The 14,979-nt window shown below is 46.3% G+C and overlaps 1 protein-coding gene across 1 annotated transcript; it reads right to left on the bottom strand.

The window, feature by feature from the left end:
- Positions 9,465–13,398, bottom strand: LOC8067922 (G-type lectin S-receptor-like serine/threonine-protein kinase At4g27290). Its single transcript, XM_002447126.2, has 7 exons — positions 11,391–13,398; positions 11,177–11,284; positions 10,882–11,063; positions 10,580–10,790; positions 10,236–10,473; positions 10,006–10,153; positions 9,465–9,915 (listed from the first exon to the last, which is right to left on the bottom strand). The coding sequence occupies exons 1-7, from the start codon at positions 12,802–12,804 to the stop codon at positions 9,613–9,615; spliced, it is 2,604 nt and encodes an 867-aa protein (XP_002447171.2). The 5' UTR covers positions 12,805–13,398; the 3' UTR covers positions 9,465–9,612.

The following is a 14,979-nucleotide window of genomic DNA, read 5'->3' as shown; positions in this document are numbered from 1 at the left end:
GCAACTTCAAGATACTTGTTTATTTGGATATCTAAATATACTCACCATCTATTTTGAATTTCTCACTAGCCAAAGATAAAGAGCGAAGATGGCTCTCTAGAATGCGCATAAGATATAAAAAAGATGTTGAAGAGTGGAAATATATGATATAGAAACCGGTTTTAATTCAAACTACTCTCCAATGATGATTTAAGCTAGAATGACAGCCGGGTAAGAGAGAGAGAGAGAGAGAGAGAGAGAGAATGTGAGAGAAAGCCTCGCAACCCTAATCCCTAGTGTCCGCCACCTCCTCGTCGCTGCCATCAGCACCGGCACCCTCCCCCTCCCCACCGCGTGTCACCCCCATTTGGCCTCCTCCCCATCGTTGGCCACACCGCCACCGACGCCAAAGGAGGTTCTTGTGACCTGCCCTGCATGCCCTCAACCCCCTCCTGCCCCACGTGTCACCCCGTCCACTCCTCCCCCTCATGCGGGCCATGGCGCTTAGCCAACACCGCCCGTGTCTCCACAGTTCGTGCGCCACCGAGGGCAGATGTCACCGCCTCCATGCACCCTGGAGGCCGTCTCCGCCATCGACGACCCCAGCCCCATGAAAATCTCTTTTGCTTGTTCTATTTCTTAGTTTTCTCATATGTGAAAATAGTGACCATAGATTCAATTCTAGTGAACTTCTAGGAAGCCACGGTCAGAGTGCCCATGAAAAAAAATGCCCCATAGGAGTAGCAGTCATGCGCATATGGATGCCTTCTTTTGTTTTCTAAGTACGGACAGATGGAGAGTTAAAATTGAAAATCATTGGAGATAGGCTTTTCTAGTCTTATAGAAAAAAAATCAAGATTAGTTTTTGTACCGAAATGTTAGAGAGTTTCTAACCTCGATGATCTTCTTGGCTCCTAATAATTGCCAAACAACTTCGGGCCACGCGGTGTGAGACTGAGACCTAAGAATTCGTCGGACTGTCCAAGAGACAGAAGACTGACCATGTCACCAGTTGCCATCGTTACTAAGGACTTAATCGTCACATAGGAGTATATGACTATATATATACGAGCATCCTTATCAAGTGCAGCTCTACTTACTATTCCAACGTGAGAGATAACTGATGCAACATCATGGTATTTGATTGATGACTTTGCCTGGCTAGCTAGGTATAGCACGTCCAGGGGCCAGGGTTGTTGCACACCATACAAAAGAGGCATTGCTAGTCAGGTATAGCACGTACGTCCTAGCTAGCGTAGCGTATTTGACGGACTGATGCGTATTTGTTGACTAAGAATTCAGCGGCGGACCTAGAATTTCAACTCACGTAATGCCAGTCACTTCTCACCTCCGGCGGATGCTGATTGATGGCACAGGACAGGACTGAATCCCTGGATGCATGGAGAAGTCAAAAACCGGTGGTGCGGTCGTGCGCGTGCGGGCTCACCGTCGCGGTATCGTTCGCAAGAGCGCCGGCGGCCGGCTGTTCACTCGATTTGGCGCCCTGCCGCCCTCTTAGCGCCGGCGACCTGGCCGAAGTACGACGATGGCGCTGGGCGACAGGCTCCAAATTGTAGATCGACGTGCACTCAACGGTCTGACGGAGGAGAAACAAGTGGGCTATTGGGCTGGGCCGAACCTCTAGATATTCCTTGGCCCCCACAAAGAGTCGGCCTAGAACTAGAAAAACACTACTACTTTTTTTCTTTAAAGAACTACTACTAATCTGTTCTATAAAAATATACAATTATACTTTTATCATATAAATAAAACATTTTAAGTTTGGGTAAATTCGTACATAGAATTGTTAATGTCTAGATGCCAAATAATTTGTAATCTAAAAAATGCCAAATAATTATTTGGATTCACCCTATAATATATTTTTTATGATATATCTATACTTAGTATCATAAATAATATTGACATTTTTTTCAATAGTTTTGTTAAATCTGAAATAGTTTGATGAGAACAAACTAAATTATACGGAGTATATGTGTTCTCTCAAGCAAGCCTAGCAGCACTTGTGGTGAGTTCCAATCCATTAAGGTGCCTAGTCAACCCATTGCAACGTTGCAGAAATTTACAGAGACTGGGAGGTTGTTATTCCCTCCATCCAAATGTCACTGCGTCATTTATAGAGACGGTAAAAGTAGTTGTCTCTGAAAATTGATTAACCCCTATCCGTTAGTGGTTCCCGTAAAACGCAAAAACCAAAAAATATGGCATTCCTAGCTAGGACTAAAGTCACGTGGCCTACAACCCAACATTCATGCCAATGATTGTCAGTATATATAGGATTCTATTTTTTGATATAAATATTTTCTAATTTTATATTAAATATTTTGGCTACTAAATAAACTTAAATGAAAAAATTTAAGTTTTCAATCTTGTCAAGCACTACAACCTTGTTGAATGATGTGTCTCCATGCGAGACATTGAAATTTTTCAAAAATTAAATCTCAAGATATATGAATTTAAAACAAGTATTTGAGGCAAAAAAAACATCAAATCAAAACTAATCAGTAGAAAACATGTAGATCAAGCCGGTCACTACAAGTTTGGTATTAACCGTGAGAACATTTAAGGTTGTTTAAGAATTTTTTAATTTAATTTTTAAACGTATTACACATATTTGGAACTCTAAATGGCTTTAAACTAAAAGGTTTTCTACTACAAAGTTGTAGAACGTATTGATATCTATAACTTTGATACAAATCATATTAACATCCGAGGTTGTTTGAAAAACAATAAATTTCATTTCAAAATCTGTCAACTTAGATTAATTTTTGGGACTCTAAACTATAGTAATTAAAAACTTTTCAACTATAAAATTATAAAGTTATATAAAATTATAAAGTTATATAGATCATATACGGTGCGCTCGCTGCCACCGGTGCTGGCGGACGCCGGCTGAATGGAGAGATGAGATTGCGACCCCGGCGCCCAAGCCACCGCGTCCGATCCCACCGATCTTCCCGAGTACAGCTAAGAGCAAACTCCAACACTATTATATATATATATATATACTTGGCAAATCCTAATTTTTGGCAAAACATGGAAAAAGCTCCTCCAACACTATCCTATATGCACTTGGCAAAATAGTATGCTTGGCAAAAAGAGAGCCAACTGGCTCAAATTTAGGAGCGTTGGGAGCGCTTGGCATCCTGCCTACGCGGTGGGACCAACACATTCAGTATGCACGCATGCCTTAAATAGATTGCAACTTTTGTATAAAAGTCCATCTGATTTTTTCAGGAATCACAAGATAGTCCAAATTTGTCAAAAAAATAGCTAACTGTTGGAGAAGCCTCTTTTTTTCACTTGGCATTTGAGCTTTACACTTGGCAAAATCCAAGATTTGCCAAGTGAAGTTTAGGGTAGTGTTGGAGTTCCTCTAACAGCGCCAACTAGTCACCACCCGCCACCTCCTCTTTCTTCTGATCCTCCACATTAAGACCTTGTTTAGTTTTTAAAAAAAAAATTAGTTTTGGGTAATATAGTATTTTTGTTTTTATTTGATAATTATTGTCCAATCATGAACTAACTAGACTTAGACGATTTATCTCGTAATTTACAGGTAAACTATGTAATTAGTTTTTATTTTTAACTATATTTAATGTTTTATGTTTATGGTGTAAGATTCGATGTTACGAAAAATTTTAATTTTTTTTATTTTTGGTGTGAATTAAACAATGCCTAATTCGATCGGCCCACTAGTCGATTTATCTCGGCCAAGCAATTATATGGCCAGTTTGAAGGCCCATTTAAATGCGTGCTTTAGGCCTGGTTTGCTTCGTTTCCAGAGGTAGCCACACCCAGGCGCCTTTGGTGGCTTTGCTTTTTTTTTTTTAAAAAAAAAAGACTCTGGTGATGCCCGAAGTGATGTAGCGTTGTTTTTCAACGCTATTTTTTTTTGCGAGAAATGGCATCAAAATAAATTAAAGGAACAACTTCATAAGTTTGGCATGCCACAAATCTGACCGGAAAATAATTGCCTAGAGCAACTTAATAGCTTAGCTAAAATTAATTGCCAAATATTTAGTCATTTTATAAAATAGAAAACTTCTCAAAAAAGAGAAGAGATTTACAACTTTTGCTATTTTTACAAAGTCATGTAGTCAGTGTCTGTGGTTGGCTATATATGGCCACCGAAAATCAAGAGATAACTAGTTTTCTATTTTACAAAATTATATAACACATCTGTTGGAGCTAATTTTTGCTATATAAATTCTAGAAAAGTCTCCACAATAAGAATAGCTAATCCGCTAGAGTTGCTCAGCTCCAAGAGTTTCTAAACCCACTTCCAATCTCGATTTCTTAGATCACTGTTGGTTTTTGTTCGATTAATTCGGAAATTGTTCGGCAGGCAACAAGAGTATCGTTTTCACCGAGTATATATCTCCGGCTGAATCTGATTATCTCCGACTCAAGATATGATTAGCAATCCTAAACTTTGTCGCTCTCCGGTAAGTGACTCGTGCACGCTGTAGTCCTCCGCGTGCTACTCGGAATCGTAACCGCTTGCTATAAAAGGATTAGTCGGTCCACGAACTGACGAACGTAAGAAGGACATCGACCAACAACAAACTTCCCCTATCTTCCTTGATCCTCGAATAGCAAGACGTACCACTCGCGACGAGTCGGGCCTCCGATGGTACTGGACATGGCTGCCGACGGCAGCTCCTCGGTGAAGATGGTCGTCAGCTACGGCGGGGAGATCATGAGCTGCTCCGACACCGGCAAGACGAGGTACGCCGGTGGCGAGAACCGGATCGTCCGGGTCGGCATGTCTGAGCGCCTGAGCGAGCTTCGCGCACGGTTGGCAGCGCTGGCGGGCTACTCCGACGTTCACATCCAATACGCGGTTGCCGGCCCCGGTGGCGACGGCGGACTGGACACGCTCCACGACGTGGCGGACGACCACGATCTGTGGGTACTCGTGACGCGCCTCTACTGCTGCAATGGCCTGGCCTCCAGGGACGGCCGCGTCCGGGCATTCCTCTACCCCATCAACGCACCACCGCGGCTCACACCGCCGGATGGCATCCCACGGCCAGCGTCGTCGCCGTCGCTGCTGGAGACTTCGAAGCAAGGACGACGCGGTGTGGCGTTCAACCTCCCAAGGGCGCAGAGCGCCATGGCGCTTTCCACTTTCACGCCGGCTTCATCGATGACATTGTCAAGTGACGAAGGCTCGGCAACCCAAGTTGACAGTGGATTCGAAGCCCTTGCAGAAATCGCGGCTGCGCAGCGCTCGGCTACGGGGAACGCTGCCTCTGCCGCCTCTTCGTCAGTGGCATCACCGTCGTTTGCTTCGACGGGACAACATGATAGCGGATTCGACGCACTGGCAGCGATTGCGGCGGCACAGAGCTCTGCCTCTGCGACGACGGAATACACAGCACGTGGTGCGACTTGTGTTGCCCAAGCAGATAGCGCAGGGCAGCAGAGGATCCAGGTGTTCCCTCCGCCTGCTACTGCTGTATTCTTGGCGGTGCCAGTAGCACCGGTGGCCGTATTCTTCCATGCGATCCCAGTGTACGGATGCTTAACCCCCGCCGACGCCGTTCTGTAGAGTGGATGATGTGCTTCGTGCGGTGACACTGCTAGAGGAGAGCTAGATGCATGTGTATATATTGCCATTGCTCGTGCCAGGACACTTCTATCAACCGTAGCATTGTATTGACACATTCGAAAAATAGTGTTATTTTAACTTTATCCTAAGTCAATAACCGTATATATTTAAGTTCTTTGTTTACGAAGCCTCTTAAGGTGCCGTTTGTTTAGTGCTGGGATGAGGTGAGATGGGATGGGATGATCTCTCTTTTGATGCTGGAATCAAGGAGGGGTGGGACGATCTCACTAGAGTATATTCCATCTAATTCGGGATGACGACCTACCCCTAGAAATTGGGCGGACAGAGTCACGTGAAGAGGGTGTGACCTTGTAGTGCGTCAGCGGTTATTCCAGTAGCTAGTAGGTGCTGGTAACCTAGTTGGTTGTACTCTTTCCTAATAAAATACACGCCCTCGAGTGTGCTCTCGAAAAAGAAGAGGGACAATCGTTGGACTCAACACTCAAGTGTATGCGTGTGTGGTCAGAGGAAGAAGAGAAGGGAGGGGCTGCTATTGAGGAAGAAGAGCGTCGCGCAAGCTCCAGGTCTTGCCTGCTGCCGCTGCGTGACCTCCAAGTCTAGCCCTGCGAGCGCATGAGCAAAGGAGGAAGAGGAGAACCGAGCACAGGGCTCTAGGGCATGGCCGCGTACGGGGCAAGGGTGAGTATGAGGGCTCTGGTCGGCGGTGGGCAACGACGCGAGGGGTCACTCACGGGAGTTGGCGGCGCGAGGAGCCGTGTGCGGGCAGGGCGAGCATGAGGAGACACACACGGATGGACCGAGTGAGGGAGCTTTGTCGTTGCACTCCTGCTCGTATGAGGTCTAAATGGTGTTGGACGGTGGTTGGGGACAAAGGAGATAAGGATAGAAGGATGACAAAAGAAAATTAAAGTAACTTACAAATAAGCTCCACCTGTCAGTTGCTAGTCCCACTTTTTGTTGTATCTATACCAAACAGAAAATAGGTATGTCTCATCCTTCCTCAACCAAATAGAAAATGGGTTGTTTGTCTCGTGCTACAAACCGGAGGCAAGACCATTCTACTCTACATTGTCTTCTAGCCAAACGCTTCCTAAGTGTGTTTTAGTCTCCACTATCAATCTTTTAGCACTTGGGAAAAGTCCATCTAATTGCGTACGTATATATGCGCTGATTAATCGGTCAGTTTGAAGGTGGAAAGACGTGGGAAAAATAAAAAGTAGGACATTGTTCTTAATAAATGTATAAGAGAGAAAAATATAAGTGGTTAGGGTGATTCAGAAATAGCCTGGGATTCCTAATGCAAAGTTGTTATTTATATTTTAGGACCAGGATTTTAGAAACTATGGAGGAAGCCAATAAATATACTCCTAATTTTTTTTAGCCACTTAGAAAAAGTCATCGAACGGTTGAAGATGCTGTGGCACGTGCCGGATGTGGCCACCTGTAGATGCCATCCAAACAGAACTAGACCCATTAGAAGAATTGCTTGTTTTATTTTGTTTTCATTTGCTTCCCCTTTCTTTTTAATTTTATGTGGCCTTTCTTCTTCTTTTATTTTTTTTATCCTTTTTATTTCTTTTATAGACTATAAAAAAGGTTTGTTTTATATAGATCTTATAAAGGTTTGAAAAGTGAAAAAGAATCTACAAGAAAGCGCAGTAGCGAATTATCTATGATGTTCTGGGGTGTTTGGATACAGCTGTAGTGTGGCTACTCACGAAGCACTGTACTGGTGTAGCTGTAGTTGTGGCCAAAGTGTTACTCACATAGCTAATTTTCTTCGATGGTCGAATAAAAATTTGCTACAAAGTGCACAAACACTTAAGCAAGGTTGATAGTAAAATAACAAATCCTAATAGCCACTAAGAGCTCTAGCACTAATTCACCGAAGCAAATCCCCTACCTAATTCTAGTAGGAAATCATTTCTATTCATCACTTCACCACACAAGAGCTAAGCGAGCAGCGGCTGCCCGATGACCATCTGTGCAGGAGCTCGACCTGGCATAGCACGCCATATACACATACACCAGCACTGCGAGAGCTCCAAGCTCGACGACTACAGCACCTCACGCAGAAGGAACAGAGACAAACTCGATTAGAGAAACAAGGAAAAAATTAACCTTCCTGTCCGAGGGCGAGTTGTGGTAGCCGGCGCAAGGTACGTACCATGGCAACTTCGACGAGGTTCGCTCGTTGTCCCGCCGTGGCGCCGACGATGACAGCGGCGGCACCAGCGACTTGTTATTCCGCTTGGCCACAACGGCCTCGTGGCAGTGGAGCAGTTCCAGAGGCGCTGCATGTCCTTGCTCTGGAGAGGCTTCTCACGATGAAGTCCTCAGCGCCGGCGTGGAGGCATCTACTCCGAGCAAGCAGCAGATCGTGGAGATAGGGACTTAAGACCGCTGTCCTCACGAGCCTAGGAGAAGGGGATGTAGGCGCGATCATGGGCCGCGGGAACTGGAGACGGTGAGGATCGGGAGAGGCGAGGCCTGGAAACGATGATGCCAGCGCCACCTGACCTTGAACCCTGATGCTCACACGCGACAGGGACGAAGGCGCGGTCCTAGGGCAGCAGGGCCGTACAGACTGTGAGCGCGAGTGGGGTTCAAAGGCCTTGCCCTGGCGTCTGGCGGCCGGCGCCCTGCCACTGCCGTCGCCGCCGCGTCCAGTGTCGCGCCCCAACCAACCATGAAAACAAGGCCTTGTTTAGTTCTCACTGAAATCCAAAAAGTTTTCAAGATTCCTCGTCACATCGAATCTTGCGGCACATGCATGAAACACTAAATATAGACGAAAACAAAAATTAATTACACAGTTTGTCTGTAAATCGTGAGACGAATCTTTTGACTCTAGTTAATCTATGATTGGACAATATTTACCACAAACAAACAAAAGTGCTACAGTAGCGAAATCCAAAAAAAATTCACATCTAAACAAGGCCCAAATACAGAAGGGAATAGGAATCGAACCGTGGCTAGATGTTGCAGGCGTGGGATGGAGGGCGCGCGGGGGGGGGGGGGGGGGGGGGCGAAGCCTGATTTTAGTACTCCATTCGTTCCAAATTATAGGTCATTCTAAGAATCTTGAAGAGTCAAAACATTTTCAAGTTTCATCAAAAATATAGAGAGAAATATAAAGATTGATGTCATAAAATAGGTACACTATAAAAAATATTATTATTTTGCTATATAAATTTAGTTAAACTTGAAAAACTTTGACTCTCCAAGATTTTTAGAATGACTTATAATTTGGGAGGGAGGGAGTATCTTATTAACCCTTGATTCTAATAGAGATGAATTCATGTGTATATTTTTTTGGATACACAATAGTTAGAGGCTCTCAGCGGGAGACATTTTACTGAGTGAACATAATATAATTTCAAATTGTCTATTATAGTAGAGATGAGATTTTGGTGAAAAGTTACCTTTCAAGAGCTTGTCTAAATGATTATACAAATATAGCTATCTTATATTTTGAAATTTTCACTAGCTAAAAATAGAAGACGAGAATGATTCTTGAGTGCTTGAGAGATAGAAAGTTGTTGGAGAGTGAAGAAATATAAAAAGCAATTTTTTATAAAAATGTTTCTCTAAATGATGACCCACTACCATCCTATGGGATCTGGCGGGACGGGAGCAAGACGCGGGAAGTTGTGGCGTCAGAATGTATGGGATAGAAGAAGCTAATCGAATGAGCTCTTCCCCCCTTGAGACCCCCATGAGGGAAAAATTACACAAACCCCGTCAGCTAATAAAAAAATTCTCTGCGAAGAATATTTTTTTTAAAGAATTGAGAAATAATTGAGAATCACGCCCCATTGCAATCTCCATTAACAACGAGCTAATCTGACATCTGAGGCCTACCCAACGACTCTCAAGTGAGGTACCATAATTGCAACCAAAGGTAACTTCAAATCATAATTTTTAAATTTTCACTGTTTGCATCTTCATGTAATATCAATATATAACTTCTCTAAAACAAATAAGCTCTAATGCACTATTGCACATCTCTATTCCAGAAACGGACATACAAACAACTAGCGTCCCTCTAACACTGTTGTGAGGCTCATGTTATTAGTAGAACTACTAGTATTTTCTTCTGTCCCTTGGGTTGTTCCCCGGTATGAGAAATACATTGGCTGTATTGGTACCGGAACTGGTGTGGTTTCATTCTCAAGCATGGTCACCACTGACGACATGAGTGGCCTACTATCTGGATTGTCTTGCACACACAATAATCCGATCTGGATACACCGTAAAGCTTCATTGTGGAAACAACTCTTAGCCAGGGATGAATCCACAAGATCCATCGCTCTGTCATCTATCCATAAGCTCCATGCCTGATGAGCCGATGGGATCAAATGTTATAGAAATTAGAAAGCTGTTGCTTGAACTGTGACAGAAAATTAAGCATAACACCACGCACTTACATAAGCCAGTAGGTTAGGGAAGCCCTTGCAATGAGTTAAACTGATCTTCAAGCCACTTATAATCTCCAAGATTATGACACCGAAGCTATATGTATCTGACTTGACAGAAAATGCGCCATCCATTGCATATTCAGGAGACATGTAACCACTGCTCAAAAGAAGTAAACAATCTGAGAAGAGTATATAGGGAAACAGAATTCACTTTAAAAGTCATGGCTATGATTACTCACTATGTCCCAACAACACGATTAGTATTAGCTTCATGCTGGTTTCCACCAAAGATTCTTGCCATGCCAAAATCAGATATCTTGGGGCTCATATCCGCATCCAACAGTATGTTACTCGTTTTCATATCTCTGTGAATTATAGTCAACCTTGAATCCTGGTGGAGATAAAGAAGTCCTCTAGATACTCCTTTGATTATCTTGAAACGTGTTGGCCAATCAAGGAGATATTTTCTTGCAGCATCTAAAGTAAGCAATTCCAAAGGTAACCATGTCACATGTTTCTTTTGTTTTGCAAAAAGCATAACTTTTTTTCCCTGAAAATCACAAAAATATAATTTTGCACATACCAAAAATAATGGAATCCAAGCTTCTGTTTGGTAAGTATTCGTAAATCAGCAACTTCTCATCCCCATCGATGCAGCATCCAAGAAGCCTAACCAGGTTTCTGTGCTGCAATTTTGCAATCAGAACAACTTCATTTCTGAATTCCTCTACACCTTGTCCTGAACTTTGACCGAGTCTTTTGATTGCAACCTCTATGTTCTGTCCCAGGGTACCCTGCATTGTTTCACCATTATTAAATTGAACTAGCAGTGCCATAATTCTCACATTTCTACAGTTTTATTTAAAAGATGTATATTTTGCTAACCTTGTAAACCTTCCCAAAGCCACCTTGCCCGAGCATATTGTCCTCAGAAAAATTGTTTGTTGCTGCTGCAATGTCTCCAAAGCTGACAAATGGAAGCTCTACATTTTCATCACCGAGTTCATATGGCGCAGTCGAGTATCCTAGGATCGCTTTCCTCAAATTATCCTTGTTCCGGCGTTTGGCTGACAAGAAAAGCAATTCCAATTGTTATTAATAAACCTTACACTAGTGCAAAAATATTGTGCCTGAATTGTTCTTCGTGGTGAAGTTGCTCTCTCTGATAGTCTGTTTGTACCTCTAAGCTTGCATATCCAAACAAGGTACAGGCCAGCGGCCGTGAGTACAAGCACAGACACCATCACTGGAACTAAGATTTTTGCCACACGCCCCCGCTTCCCTGTAGCTGCGGAAATGTATTACACGAAGTATTAATCGTAGTAGCTGATAAGATGATGGATTTTGCCTCAGAATCTTGATTGAGATAGGTTACTGCTTCAGTTGTTCCTTACCTGATTCAGACTTGGCCAACCTCAGATAGAGATCCTGCCCATTTTCTATGTACCTGACATCAACGATGTTATCTGTCCACATGACGCAGCCAGTGCCATTACCCTCTCGGATGTCGGCGGGGGCATAGGCCACGCACGAGCAGTTGGCGAGGCACCTCGCCTTGCACTGGTCCAGCGTCGCCCCCATGTCCACCGTCGCGTTGTCCGTGTCAGGGAGCTTCACGCCGGGCACAAGCGTGAACCGGTCCGTCGCCGCCGTGCCATTGCCGCACTCCAGCTGCACATCCCTCTGGCACCCGCCAGAGGATTCCTTCCTGGACCACTCCGACGAGTTCACGGGGCTGAACCCCACGGCGCAGCTGCAGGACGGCGCCGACGCGGCGCCGACGTTGCACAAGCCGAACGCACCGCACAACGCGTAGTCGTCGCAGGCGTCGCGCGGCAACCATGGGAATTCCCTCCACTCCCGGCTGGAAGAGATCCACAACAGGACCTGCACCTTGCCAACCTCGTCCAGCATGACGCGGGTGAAGGGCGTGCCGGCCGTGGTGTTGAGGACGTAGGTGACCTCGTCGGGGCCGTCCACCATCTGGATGTTAAACAACTTGTACTGTGAATCCATCTCCGGCACGCCGCTGAACCAGCGACCGTTCCACGGGCCGGCGCGGTACTTCTTGGCGCTGCCGTGCCAAGTGACGATGTCCGGCAGGCCCCTTGTGCCCATGACCCGACGGTAGGCTCCCGTCGCCGGGTCATCCTTCGCCAGCCACGACGTGAGTGACCACTCCACGCCGGTCTTTAGGTTCTTGCCGAACCTCATGCCAGCGAGCAAGGTGTTCGACGGGTGGTCGAACGACTGCCACTGGAAGGTGGCGCTGGCGCTGGCGCTGCTGCTCTGCTCGCGCACGACGAGGTTGCCGGAATCGAGCAGCTGCGCCACCGAAGAGGCAGAGACGCCGGTCGTGTTCGAGGACCAGGCGGTCTGGCCGGAGCCGTCGAGAAGGCGAAGGCCCACCCGGCTACTCATCACCAGGACGCCGGAGGTGGTGTTCAGCGGCGTGTCGCGGTTGGCCACCCACAAGACGGCGTCCGTACCAGACGCCGTGAACCAGATCCCGAGGTACCTCTTGGTTGGCACCGTGGTCGACGTGGAGAAGAAACCCAGGGTGAATGAGCCACCGGCGGAGAGCAGCGTCTCTCCATCGGTGATGTTGCCCCCGTTGTTCAGCGTGTCAGACGAAATGCCGGCGCCGGCGCCGGAGCTTCTTCTGAGAAGCAGTAGTAGCGTGGCAAAAATCAGGGCGAGGAGGTTGAGAACCGCCATTTGCGATGTATCTTTGTCCTTGCACACGAAAATCAGCGTGGGGAGGCTGTTAGATATTACACGAAAAATGAAACTGTTACACCGTCGCATTTGCGCAATTAACGCATACTAGACCAGTCACGTCATATCTTCATCCAAAAGTAAATTCACGTCACTTTGTGATGATTTAAACACTTTTAAGTTTATACATTCTACGATTAATCTAATAATACTTAATACGCATCTCTTAGACACTAGGAGTAGAATGTGCGATGTTTGCCTGCTACCGCTTGCCACTGGGTCTCCAAGATAGCCTTTTTTTAAGATCGTTTCCTATTGTCATCACTATCAAGCTTCTGGATAAAATACCACGGTCCTCATTCTCTCTAATACACTGGTGATGATCACACCACTAGCACAGTTGGTATAATCTCGCAAGACCAGAAGCCCCTTTGAGTACAATAGTGCTGCACACAAGCATCTAGTGATAAGACGTATGCAAACCTCACTAAGCATTAGGCCTAAACCTAGAAAAAGCATAAACATAATGTCTAACTAGTTTAAATTTGTTGTGAGGAACGGCTGACAAATTCGGTAAGTGAACAGGACCAAAGTATGTAGGCATGCAGCGCGTCGTGGCGTAGGTTGACAATCAGCTGTTGCGGTGGCCAGCCAGCACCCAGCAGCCATGGCTGAGCTTCCCGCTGACTGGGGCCCCGCCGATGCCGAGCATTAGTCAAATCTCACCGGTGCGCTCCCCGCGCCTCGATCCGCTATTAATCGCAAGTTGCCATGCATGATGTGATGGTACATGGGCCGGGTGACGACGTGACGGTCCCTTCCCTGTGGATCGGAAGAAGCTCTCAAACAAGGCACGCGCTGACGCACGCGCTGACGCATCACGCACCTTTCAAGTCCTCCTCCCTTTAATTTGCGACTCCTCATCAGATACATATATACAGCACATATATAGTTCCGCGCGCGTGTACCGCACTCCGCCGGATCCGGAGCCCTGTGGCTCGATCAGTTGTGCGCATTGGCTCACCGATTCACGGTGCGTGGAGCATACCTTACCATCCGCGCGCGCGCCGCCCGGCTCCCGGCCGTGACCGTGCGGTCGTACGTCAACGATGACGCGGCCGCGAGAGCCACCGAGTCGTCTGGTGCCGCCTAGGCCTAGAGCAACAATCTGCTGTATATGTAATGTAATACGTGCTGTGAGCTTGCTTGTGAACACAGCATACACGACACTCCCTATCGCCGTGGTCCAAGGACGGCATCCATCCAGCGATGAGTCTTGTTCTATTGATCTTTTCGGTCAGAACCAGCACTATATTACATTGTTTTTCTCTCGCAATAAACTAGCATCGATACATCTGAGGCCGTCCAACTGTCCAAGTCCAACAGGTCTCCATTTCTTTGGACCAGATCGTCGATGTTTTGGCCCGTCGTCGGCCGTCGCTTTCCAACTTGTTAATGTTCCATCTTCCAACCTTCAATGCGCTGTCTGCTGAGAGCAGTACGTTTCACGGTCGGAGAAAGGCCTGAAGCGAACGTGATATATTGAGCTGGGAGTTTTTTTTTTTTCCTAGGACGAAGTTATTACCGTGTTGTAAGGACGATGATCAGCTAAAACTGGGCGCTTAATTGGTCTCTACCAAAGCGCATACAAATTAAGTAGATTGCAACCCATGATCATGCATCACTGTTGCAATCTTCCTAGGGAGTAGCTAGTAAGACTGTACTCGTACCAATACAACGATGATGATGATGATGATGATGATGATTGATGATGATGTGAGCTTTTTTTTTTAAAAAAAATCGCGTTTGTTGGGCTCGGACCTCTTCGAGCTGGAGGCAGCAGGCACGGCTGCGGGTCGACTCTGGCAGACCGCCACTTAGCTGGGCTTCCGTGTTCGGACCTCCGAGTGTTTTCGGCCTAGCCCAGCTGCCCAGAGGAAATCATCATCATATATACGGACCACTCGACCAACGTCAACAGAGAGGCCAGTCCCAGAACAACGGAGAGACAGAGAAGGCCCAAGCAGAGAGGCCGACGTTGGAAGCAGCTCGCGCCCGGCGGCCATCGTGCCAATAGCCAACCCGGCCCGTTCCGTCGACGGCGCCGACAACAAGTTTCATGGCTTCGAGCATTCGTCTCGATTACTCGATCACGGTCAGACAATGCAAAACCAGTGCGACAGTGTGTCGCCGCGTCGGGTACAAAACGCTCGTGCGTTCACCATGGCAGCCTGCACACAAATCACCGGAAACAACGCAGGTTCG

This window comes from Sorghum bicolor, chromosome 6, assembly GCF_000003195.3.
Source record: "Sorghum bicolor cultivar BTx623 chromosome 6, Sorghum_bicolor_NCBIv3, whole genome shotgun sequence".
Taxonomy (NCBI): Eukaryota; Viridiplantae; Streptophyta; class Magnoliopsida; order Poales; family Poaceae; genus Sorghum; species Sorghum bicolor.
The sequence above is the reverse complement of the archived record's forward strand: the minus strand, read 5'-3'. Positions and strand labels throughout refer to the sequence as shown.

Coding starts and splice junctions, on each gene's coding strand:
- LOC8067922 (XM_002447126.2), bottom strand. CDS start 12,804: ATGCGACGGTGTAACAGTTTCATTTTTCGTGTAATATCTAACAGCCTC. Junction 11,064..11,176: donor TTGGATATGCAAGCTTAGAG/GTACAAACAGAC, acceptor TTTTCTTGTCAG/CCAAACGCCGGAACAAGGAT. Junction 10,474..10,579: donor CTTGGATTCCATTATTTTTG/GTATGTGCAAAA, acceptor TGCTTACTTTAG/ATGCTGCAAGAAAATATCTC.